Genomic DNA, 17,915 nt, shown 5'->3' on the forward strand with positions numbered 1-17,915 from the left:
CACTGTGGATGGCCTATTTGCATACAAACAAAAGAGATTATTTTTAAAAGAGACTTTCTGTGTTTTTGTTTTGGTCTCTTGGGATGACTGTGGTAAGGAAGAAGGGACCAGGCCATTTTCATACCTTGGAGTTTACATACTGTGTTTATGTCACCCTGTATTCTTTCTTCCTCACCATCTACTTTCAATTCATTGGTGGCCAGTTTTAGAGTCTTCATCACCTCTAGTCTGGACAATTGATTGCAACAGTGACTCCCTTCATTATCTTTCATGGAAAACAATTTGATTATGAAACTTCCTTCCTTTAAAGACCCACGCCTTACTCCTCATGAGTTACTGGTCACGCTTCTTAGCAAGACACACAAGTCCTTTCAAAGTGTGAATTCAATTTTTCTCTTCTGATTTTATCCCCCAACGCATACAACTAACTGCCTCCACAACCCATACAACAGTTACACTTGAACCATTCACTATTCCGTGACCATCTTCCCCACTATCCCCCATCCCTAGAACCTTTGAAAATGTTTTGCCTTCTTTACCTTTGTGGAAGCTGTTTCTTCTGCCTGGAATGTCTTCCCTGCTTTCTCTACTGCAATACTCCACTCTTCCTTTCAGATCCAGATCACTCCACAGTTGAAGCCTGAACCCTTCCCTGTTTTTCTCACCATATCTTTATCTTCCTTAGTCCCTCTTCACACTATTTATTTTTCCATTATAACAGTTTCCTCATCCTGTTAAAAATTCACTGCTCATACAGCTGGCCTGCTCTGAATTCCACAAGTTTGGGGAACGTGTTTCATTTCCCTTTACTCCTGGTACTTAGCATAGTAACAGGCCCAGAGTGGAGGCTCAGTTAAGTATCTATTTATTAAAGTCAATATCTATTAACTGATTACTATGAGCTAGGCACTCTGCTAGAACTCTAAGGCACTCTAAGTATTTTAAATGCATTACTTCATTTAATCTTCACAATAAATATTAAAAAAAAATTTTATAGGTGAGGAAACTGCCTTTCAGAGGGTTTTGTTCAGCTGCCAAGGATCACACAGCTAGTGTGACCCTCAAGCTTTTAGCAGAATATAGAATTGAATGTGTTTTCATTTCTAGCTGATAATGCTATGTGACTACTGTTAGAATGTTGGATTGATGTCAGTGTCCGTTTTTTGGACAGAATACTGAGCAGCTGGGCACCTTTTGAGTAAGTTCTTAGCCTTGTCCCTGGTCATCACAGTGGTCACTTGTTTCTTCCTACTCTGAGCTATGTACTTGATATTTCTTCATTCACCCTCTTATTCCTTACCCTCTGAACGTGGAAACCATTCAGCCTTCTAAGTGATGAAGAAACTGAGGCTCAAAGAAGGCAATAACCTGTCCAAAGTTCCATTAATCATAGGAAATATTTTTCCTAAGGCCCCCAGAACTGAATGGTTCTTGCCTGGGACCCTCAGCCAATGCCTGAAGAGTGTATAAAGGGATTACTCTGCCTGATTGTTTGAAAATAAAATTAGAAACATTTAAGGGGCTGTGTTTTGGCTTGTTTTTCTTTTTTTCTAACTTTTCCCCTGCAACCATGAACACTTAACAAGCCAGAGAGATCTCCTGGAAACAGACTCTTGGGTCAGCCATAGAATGGACATATTAACTTTTCTACTGCCTGTCATCTAAACTCTCTGTTTCCTTCAAATTTACATGTCTGTATTGAGCCCCAGTCAAGTTTCCCCCTCTCCCCCAATTCAGTTTCTTCCAACACTCAGAGATCTTGGAGAGCAGAATGTAAATGGCCTTTTCCTTAGAATCTTATCTCCTCAAAGGAGTGGAATGGCTGGGTCCAGACTTGCAAATAACCTTCATTTCTGGACTCCCAGTTCTCACCTTCCTTGATCCATAGGTTGTTCCTTCTTCCTTGTTGGGGCCTCACTTTCCAGACCACAGCTCTTAGACTCAAGCATCTGCAGCATCCAAGCAACTGATATAAATGAGGCAAGCAGGTTGCATAGGAAGAGGATAGCTCATACCCCATTGGAAGTTGGGCAGCCTCTGCCAGATTCACCAGTTGTTACCATGCGTATAGTCATTCTAAGTTAGTAGGAGGTTGTTCAATTAGAAAGACTTTACGTTTTGAGGTGAAAGCCTCTCAGGTTATGTAAATTATTAATATTACTGCTGTTAAGGAAATTAAGGAGACTATGGATGATAAAATGTTTCATGCAGTATATGCATCTGGGATTATTAGCACACTGCTACTAGATATTCTAATTCTCCAGAAGAGCTGGAAATCTAAACTTATGTGAATTCTCCAGATTTTTGAAATATTCGCAATTAATTATGATTAAGGGTTTTTTGTTGTTGTTGTTGTTGTTTTGATGACTCTCTGTCTAGGGACCATTTTTAGTCCATAAGCTTTTGCTTTTCAATCTCTGGCTTTTACCTTTATCATATGGTTGCCAGAACTTGTTTTGGACTTGGCTCAACACAGCTCTCTCCAAGCTCAAATCTTTTCATCCACAAATGTTTCTTGTTGCTAGAAGTAATGTCTTCCTTCCCTGATCTGCCATAATGATATATAGCATGGTTGTTCATAGCTTGGCTCTGGGATCAGATTGGCATTTGGAATCCTGGTTCTGTTGTCAGCTATGTAACGAAGCAAGACTCAGTTTTCACTTGTGGAAAATCAGGGATGATAGTACTTACCTCCTGCGGTTATGATGATTAAACGAGATCATATATGACACAATAGAGTATGCCGTAATTCCTGTCAGAGGCTAAGACATATTAGCTATGGTGGTATCTCTTCCCATAGAAGCTTCTAAACAGGATTTCCATCTGATTCATCTTCATCTTTCCAACATTAAATAAAACTTTATTGAATAAATTAATAGTCAAATAGTTCCAGCCCCCTACTTTCTAGCTCTGACTCACTACAGCCTGGGCCCCAATATAATATTCCTAAAACATTCAATTTACAATTTTCTCACTCTCTCCTGAACCTCTGATGCACTAACAGAGGTCAGAGGTAAAATTGGTGGTTTATACCAAACCAGCCCCTCCAGACATTGAGCCATTATATAAATATTAGGATTTCACTGATAAGTTTGCCTTTCTGGCTCCTCTTGAAATATAAGACTTGGCTGTTCTGAACCACATCCTTATACACAGGACAACACAGTGGTGACCAGAAGCACTCCTCGAAATGGGACTCGCCTGTGGGCGTAGACAGCTTCTGCCATTCATACGTCATGGAGCTGTACATAAACCACAGGCCTGCATCACTCACTTCCGTCATCTGAGGATCTATGTTGGCCACTCGTGGCATAGGGGCTGTACCTCACTACTAGATTACTTTTCAACTTGATTTCATCCTGCTCAGCAGAGCAATGTAATTGTACTGAAGATTTGGCAATTTTAGTGAAAGAAATAACCCTATTTCCATAATCCCACCAACCAGGAGGTAACTACTATGACTATTTTGACATATTTGTTTGTTTGTTTGTTTGTTTGTTTTTTTGCCTCTTGGAGCACACCCTTGCTCCAGCATCATCCCCACCTTAGCAGCAGCTGCCCTTCATTGTCCTGCTTTGTCAACCCTGTGTCACAATTGTCTTGTCTGGATGGTGGAGAGGCATAGTTTATGCACCGCCTCAAAGACTGCCTGTGAACGACACTTTCCCTTCCCCTTTCCCTCTTGTTTGACTCATTCATCTGTCCTTGGCTGGTTTTGCATAAGCTGACTTTTCGGAGTTGTTGGGCAGCTCCTGATGCAAGATGAAAGAACATTACTTTGTTTGTTTGTTTTGTAAACCAGTGTTTATGCCAAGACTTGTGCAAATATGTTCTCAATTAAAACACCGGCTTCCCAATTCCTGATATGGAGCTTTCTTTCTAAAATTCTTCCTAGGCCAGGCGTGGTGGGTCATGCTATCACTTGAGGTCAGGAATTTGAGACCAACCTGGCCAACATGATGAAACTGTGTCTCTACTAAAAATACAAGAAAATTAGCTGGGTGTGGTGGCATGTGCCTGTAATCCTAGCTACTGGGGAGGCTGAACCCCAGAGGTGAAGGTTGCAGTGAACTGAGATTGCACTACTGCACTCCAGCCTAGGTGACAAAGTGAGTGAGACTCCGTCTTTAAAACAAAAAAAATTTTTTCTACGTACTTACTTACTTAGAAGTCCAGAAAGCGAAAAAGCAGGTTTTCATAGACAACGTCATGAAAGCACTTACATGATTACTATTATAGAATAGAATTTCATTTTAATGTTTTTGGCATCCTACCTTACATAAAATTTATCTTAGGCGGCTTTGTTGCTTGACTTTCACCTGATTGAACTGCATTTGGCATGCCCTTCTCTTATCTATAGTTAGGAGATCTACTATAGCAACTTCTAGGTTATAGGTAAGAGTCCGTCTGCTGGAAATCAATCAGAAAGGCAGAGCTAAAGAACTCTGACAATTAAAAATATAGGAAATAATAGATTTTAAAGCAAAGAATGCAAGTCCTAAAATATTTTTTTTCCATAGGGCTTCCTGTCCATTATAAATTATTATATTCCTCATGGCATTGGCAAGTGCTAGTAGCCTCACCTTACAGAGGACACTGAAGTTCAGGAAGCTGATAGGTTTCCCAAAGTGATACCACTAATAAATAGAAGACGATTTATTAACTACTTATTATTTGACACCAACCAAACTAACTCAAAACCCTTGCATTTATCTAAGACATCATATGCCTACAGACAAATAGGAAACAGCTACCTTCATGCTCCTGTGAAACGTCACACAGCTATAAAAAACTCTTATAAAAAATCACCTTTGATATATTTACCACAAAACTGAAATTCTTGAGAACAGAAATCATGTTTACTCATCTTTGCTTTATTTTTAATGTTTAGCACAGTGCCTGGAACAAAGATGCTGAATGAACTGAAAAAAAATTTACTAAGAACATAGACAAATTGGAAGTGCCCAGGGTATCTGCTTGTACAACCATTTTTAAGACTCTTGATACATGTTGACAGATTGCTTTCCAGAAATGTTCTACCTGTTCATATTCCCACAATCAGTAGTATATGAAGGTATACTCTTATTGTATACTTATTAGCATGATTACTCCCAACCATCCCAAAATCCACAAAAATTGTAAATTTGTAAAAGGATAATATCTTATGTTTGAATTGGCATTTCTTTAATATTTAGTGAAGATGAACATTTTTAGTTTTTTTTTTTACTTTTTAAACTTTTAATTTTTTAAATAATTATAGATTCAAAATAAATTGACAATATGTATAGGGAAGTCCTGTGTACCCTTCACTCAGCTTCCTTCAGTGGTAACGTCTTGCACACACAGTTTGTGTTACTATTCACCCACTGAGGGACTTTTTTTCCCCAGTTTGTTACTATTATGAATAAAGCTGGTATAAATATTCATATACTGATTTTTTCAGGAGCATAGGCTTTTATTTTTCTGGAATCAAAACCCAAGAATGCATTGCTGGGTCATATATTAAATGTATGTTTGGTTTTATAAGAAACTGCCAAACTGTTTTCTAGGGTGACTTGACCATTGTACATTCCCAACAAGCAATGGATGCATGATCCAGTTTCTCTGCATCCTGCCAGCATTTGGTGTTGTCACTATTTTTTTATTATTTTAACCATTTTTATAGGTAGGTAGTGGTTTAATTTTTTCATAAAGGCAAATGATGTTGACTGTCTTATGTGGTTGTTCACCATCTGTGTATTTTCTTTGGGGAAATGTCTTTTTATATCTTTTGCCCATTTTTCTAACTGGATTATTTGTTTTCCTGTCTAATCTGATACAGGAAAATATCTCATTGGTGTTTGAATTGATATTTCTTTAATATTTAGTGAGAATGAACTTTGTCATGTTTATTTCTTTTTAAAACAATTACTGAATTATTAACGGCATTAATTGCTTTTGTCATTTCGTAATTGTGGGTTTCTATTTCTAAATAGACTAAAAAAAGGTATCAGTGATTTCATTTGTGTTCATCACAGTACCTTAAACTATCAGACTCTTGATAAAGATTTATTGTTTAGTAGGTTGAAAATAATTGTAAGATTGGGGTGATACTCTAGGTTGGCCTTTGGGTAGTTGAGTATTTTAGGTTTATCCAGTTTTACCAGTTTCTGGCCTGTATTGACTAATTGGTTCACTTAACCAATGTTCATTCCTTTTATTTTTACTTGATGTTTTAGTGAAAATCTGATTAATTTGATGCCTAATAATATAGAGCTGTGACATTAGGGTTGTTTGGGTTATCATATTCCTGCCACTAGAGAAAGATTAATTTTGACTCAAAGCTTTCTAAGAAAATGTTTTAATACTTCTCTATTCCAATCTCCAATGGGTTTTTTTTTTTTTCCATTCCGCTTATTGATGTAAATTATAAATGATCCCTGAAATTTCTCTTGGGCTTGTTTTCTTCTTTATATCACCAGATTCACCAGAGGCTTAACCTCTGCAAAGCCTCAAATCTCAGCTTGCCTCTGAACTGACACTACAGAATAGAATCTGTATGTGTACTGAAAATCCAACATGTAAAATGACTGCAAAACTTATTTTCTTCCAGAAATCCTTCCCAAACTAGTTTTGGGTGGGAAAAATAAAGTATCGAATTTTATTTCTGGTTAGCCTTTTTCTTTTTAATTTAAATTAAAATTTTTTTTTTTTAGGAATGAGAGTTTCGCCATGTTGCTCAGACTGGTCTTGAACTGAACTCCTCGCCTCAAGCCATCCTCCCACCTCAGCCTCCTGAGTCACTGGGATTACAAGCATGAGCCATTGACCTCAGCTCTGTTTAACCTTTAAAATGGAGGAAGGAAGAACTCCGGTCTAGCTGGCTTGGCTCCAGATTATTTCCACAGACAGCAGAGGTGAGTTTACTCCAGTGAGGAGGTCTCATTTTATCACCAGACTTTCTGCAGGAGACCATCTGTGCTGCTTCCATTTTCAGAGCTCTCCAAAATCTACTGCCTCCACTCAACTGGGAGTGTTCTGCAAAGGTCACTGAGGGCCTCTGGACTGACATTTTCAGTCATTCTCCTACTTCGCCTTTCTGCAGAATTTGACCTGTGACTACACTCTGCTTTGTGAAATGTTTCTGCTCTTAATTTAAGTGATGTAATCCTGTTTTTGTTTCTTTCCCTCCTCCCTGATGCATTTATTTACAGCTTCTTTCTCTGGCTGTATGCACTCTCACCAGGTATATTAGTTTGCTGGGGCTGTGGTAACAAAGTACCACAAACTGCGGTGGCTTAAACAACAAAAATTTATTTTTTTCTGGAAGCCAGGAGTCCAAACTTAAGGTATCCACAGGGTTGGTTCTTTCTGAGGTTTGTGAGGAAAGAATCTGCTGCAAGCCTTTCTCCCTGGCTTATATGTGGATGGCCATCTTCTTGTGTCTTCACACCGCTTTTCCACTGTTTCCCCTTCTTACAATAAGCACAATTGTCTTGGATTAGGACCCACCCTAATGACCTCATTTAAATGTTATTATCTTTGTAAAGACCCTATCTCCAAATATGACCAAATCCTGAGGTCCTGGGAGTTAGGACTTCAACATATGAACTTTGAGGGAGCCACAGTTCAACGCTTAGCATGTAGTCACTACAGTTACCTTTTATGTCACATCTCATGTGCTCAACACTGAAGCTTGGTAAATATGCTCTTTCCATGGATGCATTCTCCTCTTTCTTGCATCCATCTCCCCACTTGATTTCTTTCTTTCTTTTTTTGAGACGGAGTCTCACTCTGTCACCCAGGCTGGAGTGCAGTGGTGCTATCTCAGCTCACTGCAACCTCTGCCTCCCGGGTTCAAGCTGTTCTCGTGCCTCAGTCTCCCAAGTAGCTGGGACTACAGGCCCACTTGATTTCTATGACACCACTTTTCTCCTGGGCTGCTCCAGTCTCTCTAGCCTCTCCTCAGTATCTGTTGTAGATTCTTCTTCCTCATCTCCCTCCTTAAATGTCGAGGTTTTCCAGGTTCTCTCCTTGGCTTCCTCTCTATTCAGTCCTCCACCCGCTCTGCTACTGAACTGACCCACAATGAGAATTTCAACTATCAACTGTACTTATGCAGAAGACTCTTAATGTGCCTTCCAGGCCATTCTTCTTTCTCGAACTTGCACCTGAATATCTACTTGTCTCCTTGGACATCTCCATCCAGCTGCTTCACAGGCACCTCAAACTCAACATGTTAAAGAAGGAATTCACCATCTGTCCTTTCTCTCTGCCTGGCGCAAACTCACTCTGCTTCCTATACCTTCCATTTTGTGAAGGATGCCACTATGCACCTAGATCTCTCCTCTCCTCCCAGTGTCTACATCTGTCAAAAACCAAATTCTGTCAATTCTGGTGCTTAAATATCTCTTAAATGCATGCTCTCCTCTCTGATTCCACCATAACTGCCCTGGTTTCATGCCCTCACCATTTCTCCTTGGCTTATTCCAGTAGTCTCCTAAATGATCGCCTTGTCACTCCAAATCAGTTCTCATTCTTCTGCCAGGGGATTTTTTTTAAGTAAATTTTATAATGTCTCTATTTACGATTCTTCAAACTTAGGCTGTTCCTTTAGGATGATCATAGCTGGATGCCTGGACTCTGGGCTCCTTGTTCTGACCCCACTCAGTTTCATCCTCTATTATTACTCCCCATTAGGCATCTTCTCAAAGCTATACTTAAAATTCCCCCGTGCATCTAAACCCCATTTGTCTATTTAATTACCCAGGCCTTGAGACTTCAAACCATATTAACCTCCCACGAGTGTCTCTGAGTCATCTGCTCTCTCTTATAGTAGCTCTTTGCTCCAGGCTTCATTCCTCCTCCTAACTTGACTCTCAAGTTTCCTTAACTTTACCTGGCTTTCTACCATTTGGCTTCCCACTGTGATCAGTCACTCCCTGGAGGCTGGCCTTGTCCTTGGGTACTGCTTGTTTCAGATCAGCTCCTGCATCCCAAAAGTACAACCTGGGGTTGTCCTGCCAGGCTCAGAGGATACTGAACCTTTCTGCTGGAAAAAACCTTCCTCCATTCTGTTCCTAGTAATGCCCTTAAGTGGTTGTATAATCTTGGACAAATCACTTTTCCTCTGTTTCTTAATCCAAACAGTAATAGTAATAAAAACTACTAACAATTCCTGAGTACTTAGCAGGACAAAGTTCTAAGCACTTTATATGGATTATCTCATTAAAATCTCACAACTACTTTATGACATATTACCATACTCCCATTTTACAGACAAGAAACTCAGAATTACAATGGTTAAGCAACTTGTCCAAAATCACATAGCTAGGAATTTGGGGAACTGGTATTCAAACCCCAGCAGCCTGGCTTCAACGTGTGGCCACTTAGCCACAGCATTGTCTTCCCTCTCAATATGCAACTCACCCTAGAGAGTCATGCAAACACTTCTGTAAAATAAGGGAAGAGTACTCCGGCCTGTTCTAAATATAAAATTCTATCAGAACATTGCTTTCAAGATCTAATGAGTTACGGGTAGAGTGGGTGTATTTTGAAGAGGATTCAAGACATGACAAAAGATAAATGCAAAGGGCTAAAGCCCTAACTGTGGAATCTCGCAACTTATAAATTATCACACACCACTAGATGGTTGCTTCTCTGAGAAAAAACAGCTATTTTTTTAATCTTAAATATTTAGCTTTATTTTTCTGCCTGCAGATGGGATTCAAGTTCAAAATCACACAGAAGAAAATACAAACCACCTATATTTCTGATTAATATTGTTTGTATGCATCACTGTTCGTTCTGCATTTTTCCCCTTTAACTAAACATATTATGAATTGTTCTACAATGGAATTTTAAATAATTACATGGTATTCCATTATGGATATTCCATAAACAATCAATCACTTGTTTTTAAACATGTAAGTTGTTTCTAAGATTTTCCTTATTAGAAAAAATAGCAAGAAAAATATCCATCACTAAAACTTTACAAACATGTATTATTATATCTTAGAATAAAATCCTAAAAGGTGAATTTCTTGGTTAAAGGGCACATACATTTTAAAAGCTTTTGATATGTATCACTAGATTATTATCCAGAAAGATGATATCACCGTTAGTGGGCAACTAGGGTATAAATAATCCTCCCTTCTTAGCAAGATGGAGGATTCTTGCTTGCTTGCTTTTTAAAATTTAATATTTATCTCTTTCATAGAGAAAAAAATGATACTTCACTGTTGTCTTAATTTGCGTTTACTTCACCTCTTATGAGAGTAAACATTGTTTAATGGCCATTATTGGTTCATGACCAATCTTCAGGCACTCTGAAACAAAAGGAATAACAAGTTCGATATAGACAGTAGCCTGTGGTTCTTTAGACCTCTGCAGACAGTGCTGGCATAATTAAGTAGTAACCCCTCTATGGTACCATAAAAATTATAAATTCTGACATTCTTTTTTTCTTCATATGAGTATAACATTTCAAAATTCCATTGGAGCAAAAGGAGTCTTTACTTGAAAATTAAATTTTAATCTTCTGAAATAAAAGCAACAAAGCTTTTTCTCAAACCAGTAAGCACTGGGTAGATGAAAGTTACTTGGAGTTTCAAAGAACAGTAATTATAAGTACCTAGTGACAGCTGGGCGCGGTGGCTCACACCTGTAATGCCAGCACTTTGGGAGGTCGAGGCGGGTGGATCACTTGAGGTCAGGAGTTCGAGGCCAGCCTGGCCAACATGGTGAAACCCCTTCTCTACTAAAAATACAAAAATCAGTCGGGCGTGGTGGCGCATGCCTGTAGTCTCAGCTACTCACGAGACTGAGGAAGGAGAATCGCTTGAATCCTAGAGGCGGAGGTTGCAGTGAGCTAAGATTGCGCCACTGCACTCCAGCTTGGCGACAGAGTGAGACTCTGTCTGAAAAATAAATAATTAAAAGTAGATAAATAAATCAATACGTAGTGACTGGCGCCAGCTGCCACCATCCAAGAGAAGGGCGGGTGTGACTCCTTCCAGGAAGTTTCCACAGCATGGAGAAACCTTCTGGCGCACAGTGAAGCGAGCAGGAAAGATTTTAGCTCTACGCCTTATGAATAGTGTGAACTTGGGCAAGTTATTTAGCCTTTTTAAGCCACAGTTACCTCATCTGTCAAAAAGAACGATGTTATCTTTCCAAAAGTCATTGTGAATAATAAAATTCAGTGAAGTAACACTAGTAAAGTACACAGCACATCATGCATGTTCAATACATGGTAGCTAATTTAATCACTCTACATCCTTCCACTACCCAACCCTGCCCAGAATCTCCCATGGCCTGACTATGACATATTAACTGAGTTTTGCATTTTCTCCTTATACCTCTTTTTTCTCTTTCTTTTTCTTGATCTCTCACCCTCTACCTTCTCTATCTCATTCCTCCACCCTCAGACCAAACTGACCCTGGTAGACAAAAAACATATTCCCTGTTATTTGTCATTCTTATGAAGATATTTTAAAAATTCCTGATTCTTCACTTAAAATCAATGACCGTAACATTCAGTATTTGAATAACAAATTTACAAAACCAAAATTAGGCACCTAAAAGATATATATATATAAAACTACTACCAATAAACTGCTTTGGGCATTGCAAATAATTCTCACCTTCATGTGACAAAGATCTTTTGTAGAAAAAATAAAGGCTTCTCCGCTTAGGAACTAAGTGGAGGACACACAACAAAGCCCCATCTTCAACCTCAGCCTTTCACTGCAGTCTCAACTCATAACTTGTCTGCCAAGAATAAGAATTATTACTCACCACTGGGGATCCATTTTGTCTGCTTCTGCTGTGGCCTAATATCTGGAAATGACCCCACTTGTCCGTGTGTCTGTGGTAGTCCCTGTTACAGCAGCAGAGAAGCAAAGCTTTCACCCTGTGGAAGCCTTCCTCGGCAATGACTGTGTACCTACCCAGCTAACTTTCTTTAAGAGAAGCTGTTCCTCTTTTTTCTACAGATTTTGACCACACTTGAGGAAGAAATTTAACCCTTTCCTTGCAGTTTAAATTCGTTGACGTAGGTCTATATCTATTAAAAAATATATAATTCAGTGGCTTGAGCTCCAGACATGACGTTAAGATGAGCCTAACTAAAAAAAAAATCTCCCCTCTTGAAATTCCCTCAAAAAACCTAGAAAATAAAATAATTAGAAAGAGAAAACAAATCTCCACAGCTACAAAATAGAATAATCTACAGATTTTGGTAAGATAATAAAAAGTGATTTATTATGGATGTGGATTGGGAGTGAGTAGCCACCCACCCCTGCCAATTTCCACAACCAAGGTATGGAGAGTTTCACTGAGCTGGGTGGGGCTGGGAGGTGGAGAGATGTTCTGTGAGGACTGCATAACCAAGGAGAGCAAACAGAAACTACTGCTTTTATTATTTCATTCCTACTATAGCCAAGGATTAAATTGATGAAAGTGAATATTCTGAAACAGAAGTCTGAAAAAAAAGACAGCATTATAAAATTAATAGATGTCCCTAAGAGACAAACATAAAATGAATCAAGCAGAAACTATACTAGAAGATATTTCCTCATATGAATTAAAATGGGCATCATCTAGGAACTCAAACTGTTTAGTATATCAAAGCAAAAGTTATGAAAATCGAATCTCATCCAGGCAAATCATTGTGAACATTTTAAATTCCAAAGGCCAAGCAAAAAACAAAATGAAAACATAGGATGACTACAGAGAAACAAAAACCAAATTGGCATCTTATTCAACCCTAAATGGCAAAAAGTAGCAGAAAAATATCTGCGGAATTTTGAGTTAGCATTATCTGCCTAGACAAGATGCCAGTTAAGTGTGAACTCAATAGAATATGTCACCAAGCAGGCAAGACAACAACTGCAACAGAAATACCATCACCAAGACAGCCTTTCTAAATAAATTATTTAAGGATATATTCCAGAATAATAAATGAATTAAAATAGAAAGGCTTAATAATGGAGAAGCCATGGCTGAAAACACCAGTGCTAAGCCTTAAAGCAAGTTAAACATGGAGAAATAAGACAAAATAGTTGTGAATTAGTTTAGACCAAAATGGTAAATAAGAAAAAATTATTAGAAGTAGATAACATATATTATTTTAAGGAAGTTTAAAAATAGCAGATGACATCACTGCTAACTAGAGAAAGGAAGCAAAATCAACACATTACTAATCTTCAAAGAAGAAGATAGAACAATTATTATTTTATCAACTTTGATAATTTCATCTGGATTTGAGAATTTTAAAAAATGAAGATAGCAATAATATAAAATAAATTATCTTCAAAATTATTGCAGAGCAGGAATGCAAATAAAATAGTATTTATAACTACATGACATATCAGAAATAAGATAAAAACATCCATGTAAACCTCATTTGTTATAAATAATAAATATTAAAGGTATGGAATGTCATTTTTCAGTTTCTTGGTATCAGTGTACACACTCAACTTTCCATTTCTTGGTATCAATGCATACACTCAAATTTTTATTTAAGATAGCATAAGCATTTTCTCCTGCTATCATAAACTTTTTAGTAGTCATTAAAGAGTACATTAATATACATCAAGTATACACTGTGAAAGCTGACTGCAATGGCACATATCTGTAACCCTGGCTACTCAGGAAGCTGAGGTGGGAAGATTGCTTGAGCCCAGGGGTTTGAGACCATCCTGGGCAACGTAATGAGACCTTGTCTCATACACACAAAAAAGGTATACATTGTAGAAAAATTATCTGTCTAATATCAGACAATTTTAGCTGTTAGTATTTTTATATTACAATTTTCTAATTAATATATTTAGTATATATATTTAGGAGTTTTTAGTATTTATTAGTTATCCATTGCCATATAACAAATTATCTCAAAATTTATTTCCTTAAGACAATAAATGTTTAGGGATTGGTATCCAGAATATATTATTTAAAAACCTCCTTCAACTTTGCAGAAGAAACAACAAACAATTAAAAAGTAGGCAAAAGAGTTGAACAGACATTTCTTCAAAGAAGATATACAAATGGCCAACACTCACATGAAAAGATGCTCAAAACCACTAGTCATTAAGGAAATGCAAATCAAAACCACAGTGAACGTCAGCAAGATGGCAGAATAAGAAACCCCAGCCTGTGCTCCCTCCCACAGAGACACTAATTTAACAATAATACACAGACCAATTCCTTTTATAAGAAATCCAGAAGCTGGCTAAGAGGCTCCATCACACCAGGTGAGCAAAAAAACAGCTGCACTGAAGCTAGTAAGACAATTCATGGTATACCCTCACCATAGTCTGTCCTCTTGGCACAGTGCCACATGGTTAGGAGGAAATTCCCAGTTCTTGGCTTCTCCCTGAAGAAGAAATGAGAAGCCTGGACCATACATCCAAAGCTCTGACTTTTTGGCCAGGCACGGTGGCTCATGCCTGTAATCCCAGCACTTTGGGAGGCCGAGGCAGGCAGATCACTTGACGTCAGGATCATTTGAGACCAGCCTGGCCAACATGGTGAAACCCCAACTCTACTAAAAATACAAAAATTAGCCAGGCGTGCTGGCACCTGCCTGTAATCCCAGCTACTTGGGAGGCCGAGGCAGGAGAATTGCTTGAACCTGGGAGGCAGATGTTGCAGTGAACTGAGATTGCGCCATCGTACTCCAGCCTAGGCAAAGAAGCGAGACTCCATCTCAAAAAAAAAACAACCAAAAACAAAGTTCTGACTTTCTTGGGGGCTGCCTGAGGGACTAGCCTCTGTCTCACTTGTCTTAGAGAGTTAATAGAACCCACCATACTCTAGATGCCTGGGAGACACTGAGAACAAAAAAATCCTGGGTGATATATTGCTGTCCTAGAGGGTTCTTGCCACAGCAAATACAGACTGATAAGAGTTCAGTGGCCTATCCCTAGGGGACATGGAAAAGAGTGAAGCATACAACCAATATTCCTGCTTTTTGGGGAAATGGGGAAATGCCCATAGGACTGGTTTCTTTCTTGCCTGTCTTGAATCACTGGCATACTCTAGATGCCTGGGACCCCATGGAAAGAAACCAAAGAGCTGAACAGCATGGTGCTATTTCAGAGGACCTGTGGCACAGCAGAGGCCAATACAGCTCAGTGCCCTCTTCTTCAGGAGGGCAGGAGAAGAATAGAACATGTGTCCAGAATTCTGGCTTTTCAGGGGGCTGACAAAGGGACTGGTTTCCATGTAGCCCCACTTAAGGCAGAGAAGGTCTAACATACTCTAGAAGAGTAGGGGCTGCCAAGAACAAAAAAAGAGCTGGACAATGTGCTGCTACTTTGGAGGACACACACTATAGAAGATAGACAACAGAGGGAGCAAGGCATTATGAGCTCGTAAAAGCCAGAAAATCTCTCTAATTAGGAATCTATGTGCACAAGTCCAGAGAAAACGTATCCACAGAAAATGTTTGAGAGGTCTCCAAAATCTTTAGCCAGGAGAAAGATTATGAAGGTCTTTCGCAGTACCAAGCCCGCTGGTAAAGACTGGAAGAAGTGGCTGGTTTTGTTTGTTTGTTTATTTGTTTTGTTTTGTTTTGAGACGGAGTCTTGCTCTGTTGCCCAAACTGGAGTGCAGTGGCCGGATCTCAGCTCACTGCAAGCTCTGCCTCCCGGATTTACGCCATTCTCCTGCCTCAGCCTCCCGAGTAGCTGGGACTACAGGCGCCCGCCACCTCGCCCGGCTAGTTTTTTGTAATTTTTTTTTGTTGGTAGAGACGGGGTTTCACCAGGTTAGCCAGGATGGTCTCGATCTCCTGACCTCGTGATCCGCCCGTCTCGGCCTCCCAAAGTGCTGGATTACAGGCTTGAGCCACCGCGCCCGGCCTGTTTTGTTTTTTTAATATGCAGATACCAACACAAGGTTCTAAGAAATACGAAGAAACAGGAGAAATGGTCAAGTCAAAGAAACAAAATAAATCTCCAGAAACTGATCCTAGAGAAACAGAGGTATATGAATTATCTGACAAAAAAATTCTAAATAACTGTCATATTGATGCTCAGTGAGTTCAGGAAAGTGACACATGAACCAATGAGAAGTTCAATCCAGATAAAAAATATTAAAAGGAACCAAACAGAAATTTTGGAACTGAAGAATGCAATCTTAACTGAATTAAGAAATTCACTAGAGGGCTTCAACTGCAGACTTGATCAAGCAGAAGAAATAATCAGCAATCAATTACAAGTCATTTGAAATTGTACAGAGAAGCAAAACGCAACAACAAAAATAACAACAAAGAAAATAAGTAAAGAAAGCCTGAGAGACTTATTGGACACCATCAAACGGACCAATATATGTGTTATAGCAGTCTAAGAAAGAGAAGGGTTGGAGAGTTCATTTAAAGAAATAATGGCTGAAAACTTCTCAAATCTGAGGGAAAAAATGGACTGTAGATCCAAGAAGCCCAACAGGCCTAAATAAGATGAACCCAAACAAATCCATACTGAAGCACATTATAATCAAATTGTCGAAAGTCAAAAAGAGAATTTTGAAAGCAGCAAGAGAAAAGCAGTTCATTACATACAAGGACACTCCTGTAAGATTAGCAATGAATTTCTTAGCTGAAACTTTGAAGGACAAAAGGGAATGGGATGGTGTATTAAAAACGCTGAAAGAAAAGAACTAACCAACCAAGAATATTCTCTCTGGCAAAACTGACCTTCGAAAATGAGAAATAAAGACTTTCCTAAACAAACAAAAGCAGAATAAGATAATCACTAGAGTTGCCTTTCAAGAAATGCTAAAGAGAGTCCTTCAAGTTGAAATGGAAAGATACTAAACAGCAATACGAAAACATGAAAGTATGAGAACACTTGGACACAGGAAAGGGAACATCACACACCGGGGCCTGCTGTGGGGTGGGGGAGCGGGGAGGGATAACATTCGGAGACATACCTAATGTAAATGATGAGTTAATGGGTGCAGCACACCAACATGGCACATGTATACATATGTAACAAACCTGCACTTTGTGCACATGTACCCTAGAACATAAAGTATAATAAAAATTAAAAAATAAAAATTAAAAAACATGAAAGTATAAAGCTAACTGGTAAAGATAGAGATAGGTACAGAATACTGTAATAGTTAACAGTATTGTGTAAATCACTTAATTCTGGTATAAAAGTTAAAAAACAAAAGCATAGAAGTAATTATAATTGTAAAAATATATTAATGGCTGTAAATTATTAAAAATATAATTTGTGACATCAATAACAGTGTGTGTGGGGGGGGAAGTAAAAGCAAGGTTTTTATATGAAAGTGAATTTAAGTTTTATCAGCTTTAAAAAGATAGTTATATCTGTAAGTTGTTTTATGTAAGTCCCACAATGAGGACAAAGAAAATACCTATGGAATTTTCACAAAAGAAAGTTAGAAAGGTATAAAATCATGTCACTATAAAAAAATCAATGAAACACAAAGGAAGACAGCAAGAGATAAAAAGAGCAACAAGATAGCTACAGCATACACACAAAAAATTTAAAATGTCGATAGAAAACCCCTTTTCTATCAATAATTTCTTTTAATATAAATGGACTAAGCTGCCCAAAGGACATAGCACAGTTGAAGGAGTTTTAAAAAAATAAGATCCAACTATGCACGGTCTGCAAGATTCACTTTAGATTTAAGAACACACATAGGCTGAAAGTATAAGGATGGAAAAATATTCCATGCAAATGATAACCAAAAGAGGGCAGGAGGAGTAGCCATACCTACAAAAGATAAAATAGACTTTATCTTAGTCTATTTGTGCAACTATAGTAGAATATCTGAAATTGGGTAATTTATAAATAACAGAAATTGATTTCTTACAGCTATGGAGACTGGGAAGTCAAAAGTGCTGGCATTCGAGTCTTGTGAAGGCTTTCTTGCTGTATCCTCACATGGTGGAAGAA

The 17,915-nt window shown here is 38.4% G+C and overlaps 1 protein-coding gene across 3 annotated transcripts in view; it reads right to left on the bottom strand.

Annotated features, from left to right (window-relative positions):
* Positions 1-11,949, bottom strand: part of CD86 (CD86 molecule) — a 63,075-nt gene extending 51,126 nt beyond the window's left edge. For 2 of the 3 annotated variants that reach the window (XM_011950824.1, XM_011950825.1), the window contains exon 1: positions 11,779-11,920. Coding sequence is in view for 2 of the 3 variants with exons in the window: in XM_011950825.1 (XP_011806215.1) it covers positions 11,779-11,792 (14 nt within the window). In the remaining variant the exon portion in view is untranslated. Of the gene's footprint in view, positions 1-11,778 lie in introns of all 3 variants that reach the window. The other variant, XM_011950820.1, reaches the window with a different exon arrangement.
* Between the last annotated feature and the right edge of the window lie 5,966 nt (positions 11,950-17,915).

Source organism: Colobus angolensis, unplaced genomic scaffold (assembly GCF_000951035.1).
Source record: "Colobus angolensis palliatus isolate OR3802 unplaced genomic scaffold, Cang.pa_1.0 Scaffold31, whole genome shotgun sequence".
Classification (NCBI taxonomy): domain Eukaryota; kingdom Metazoa; phylum Chordata; class Mammalia; order Primates; family Cercopithecidae; genus Colobus; species Colobus angolensis.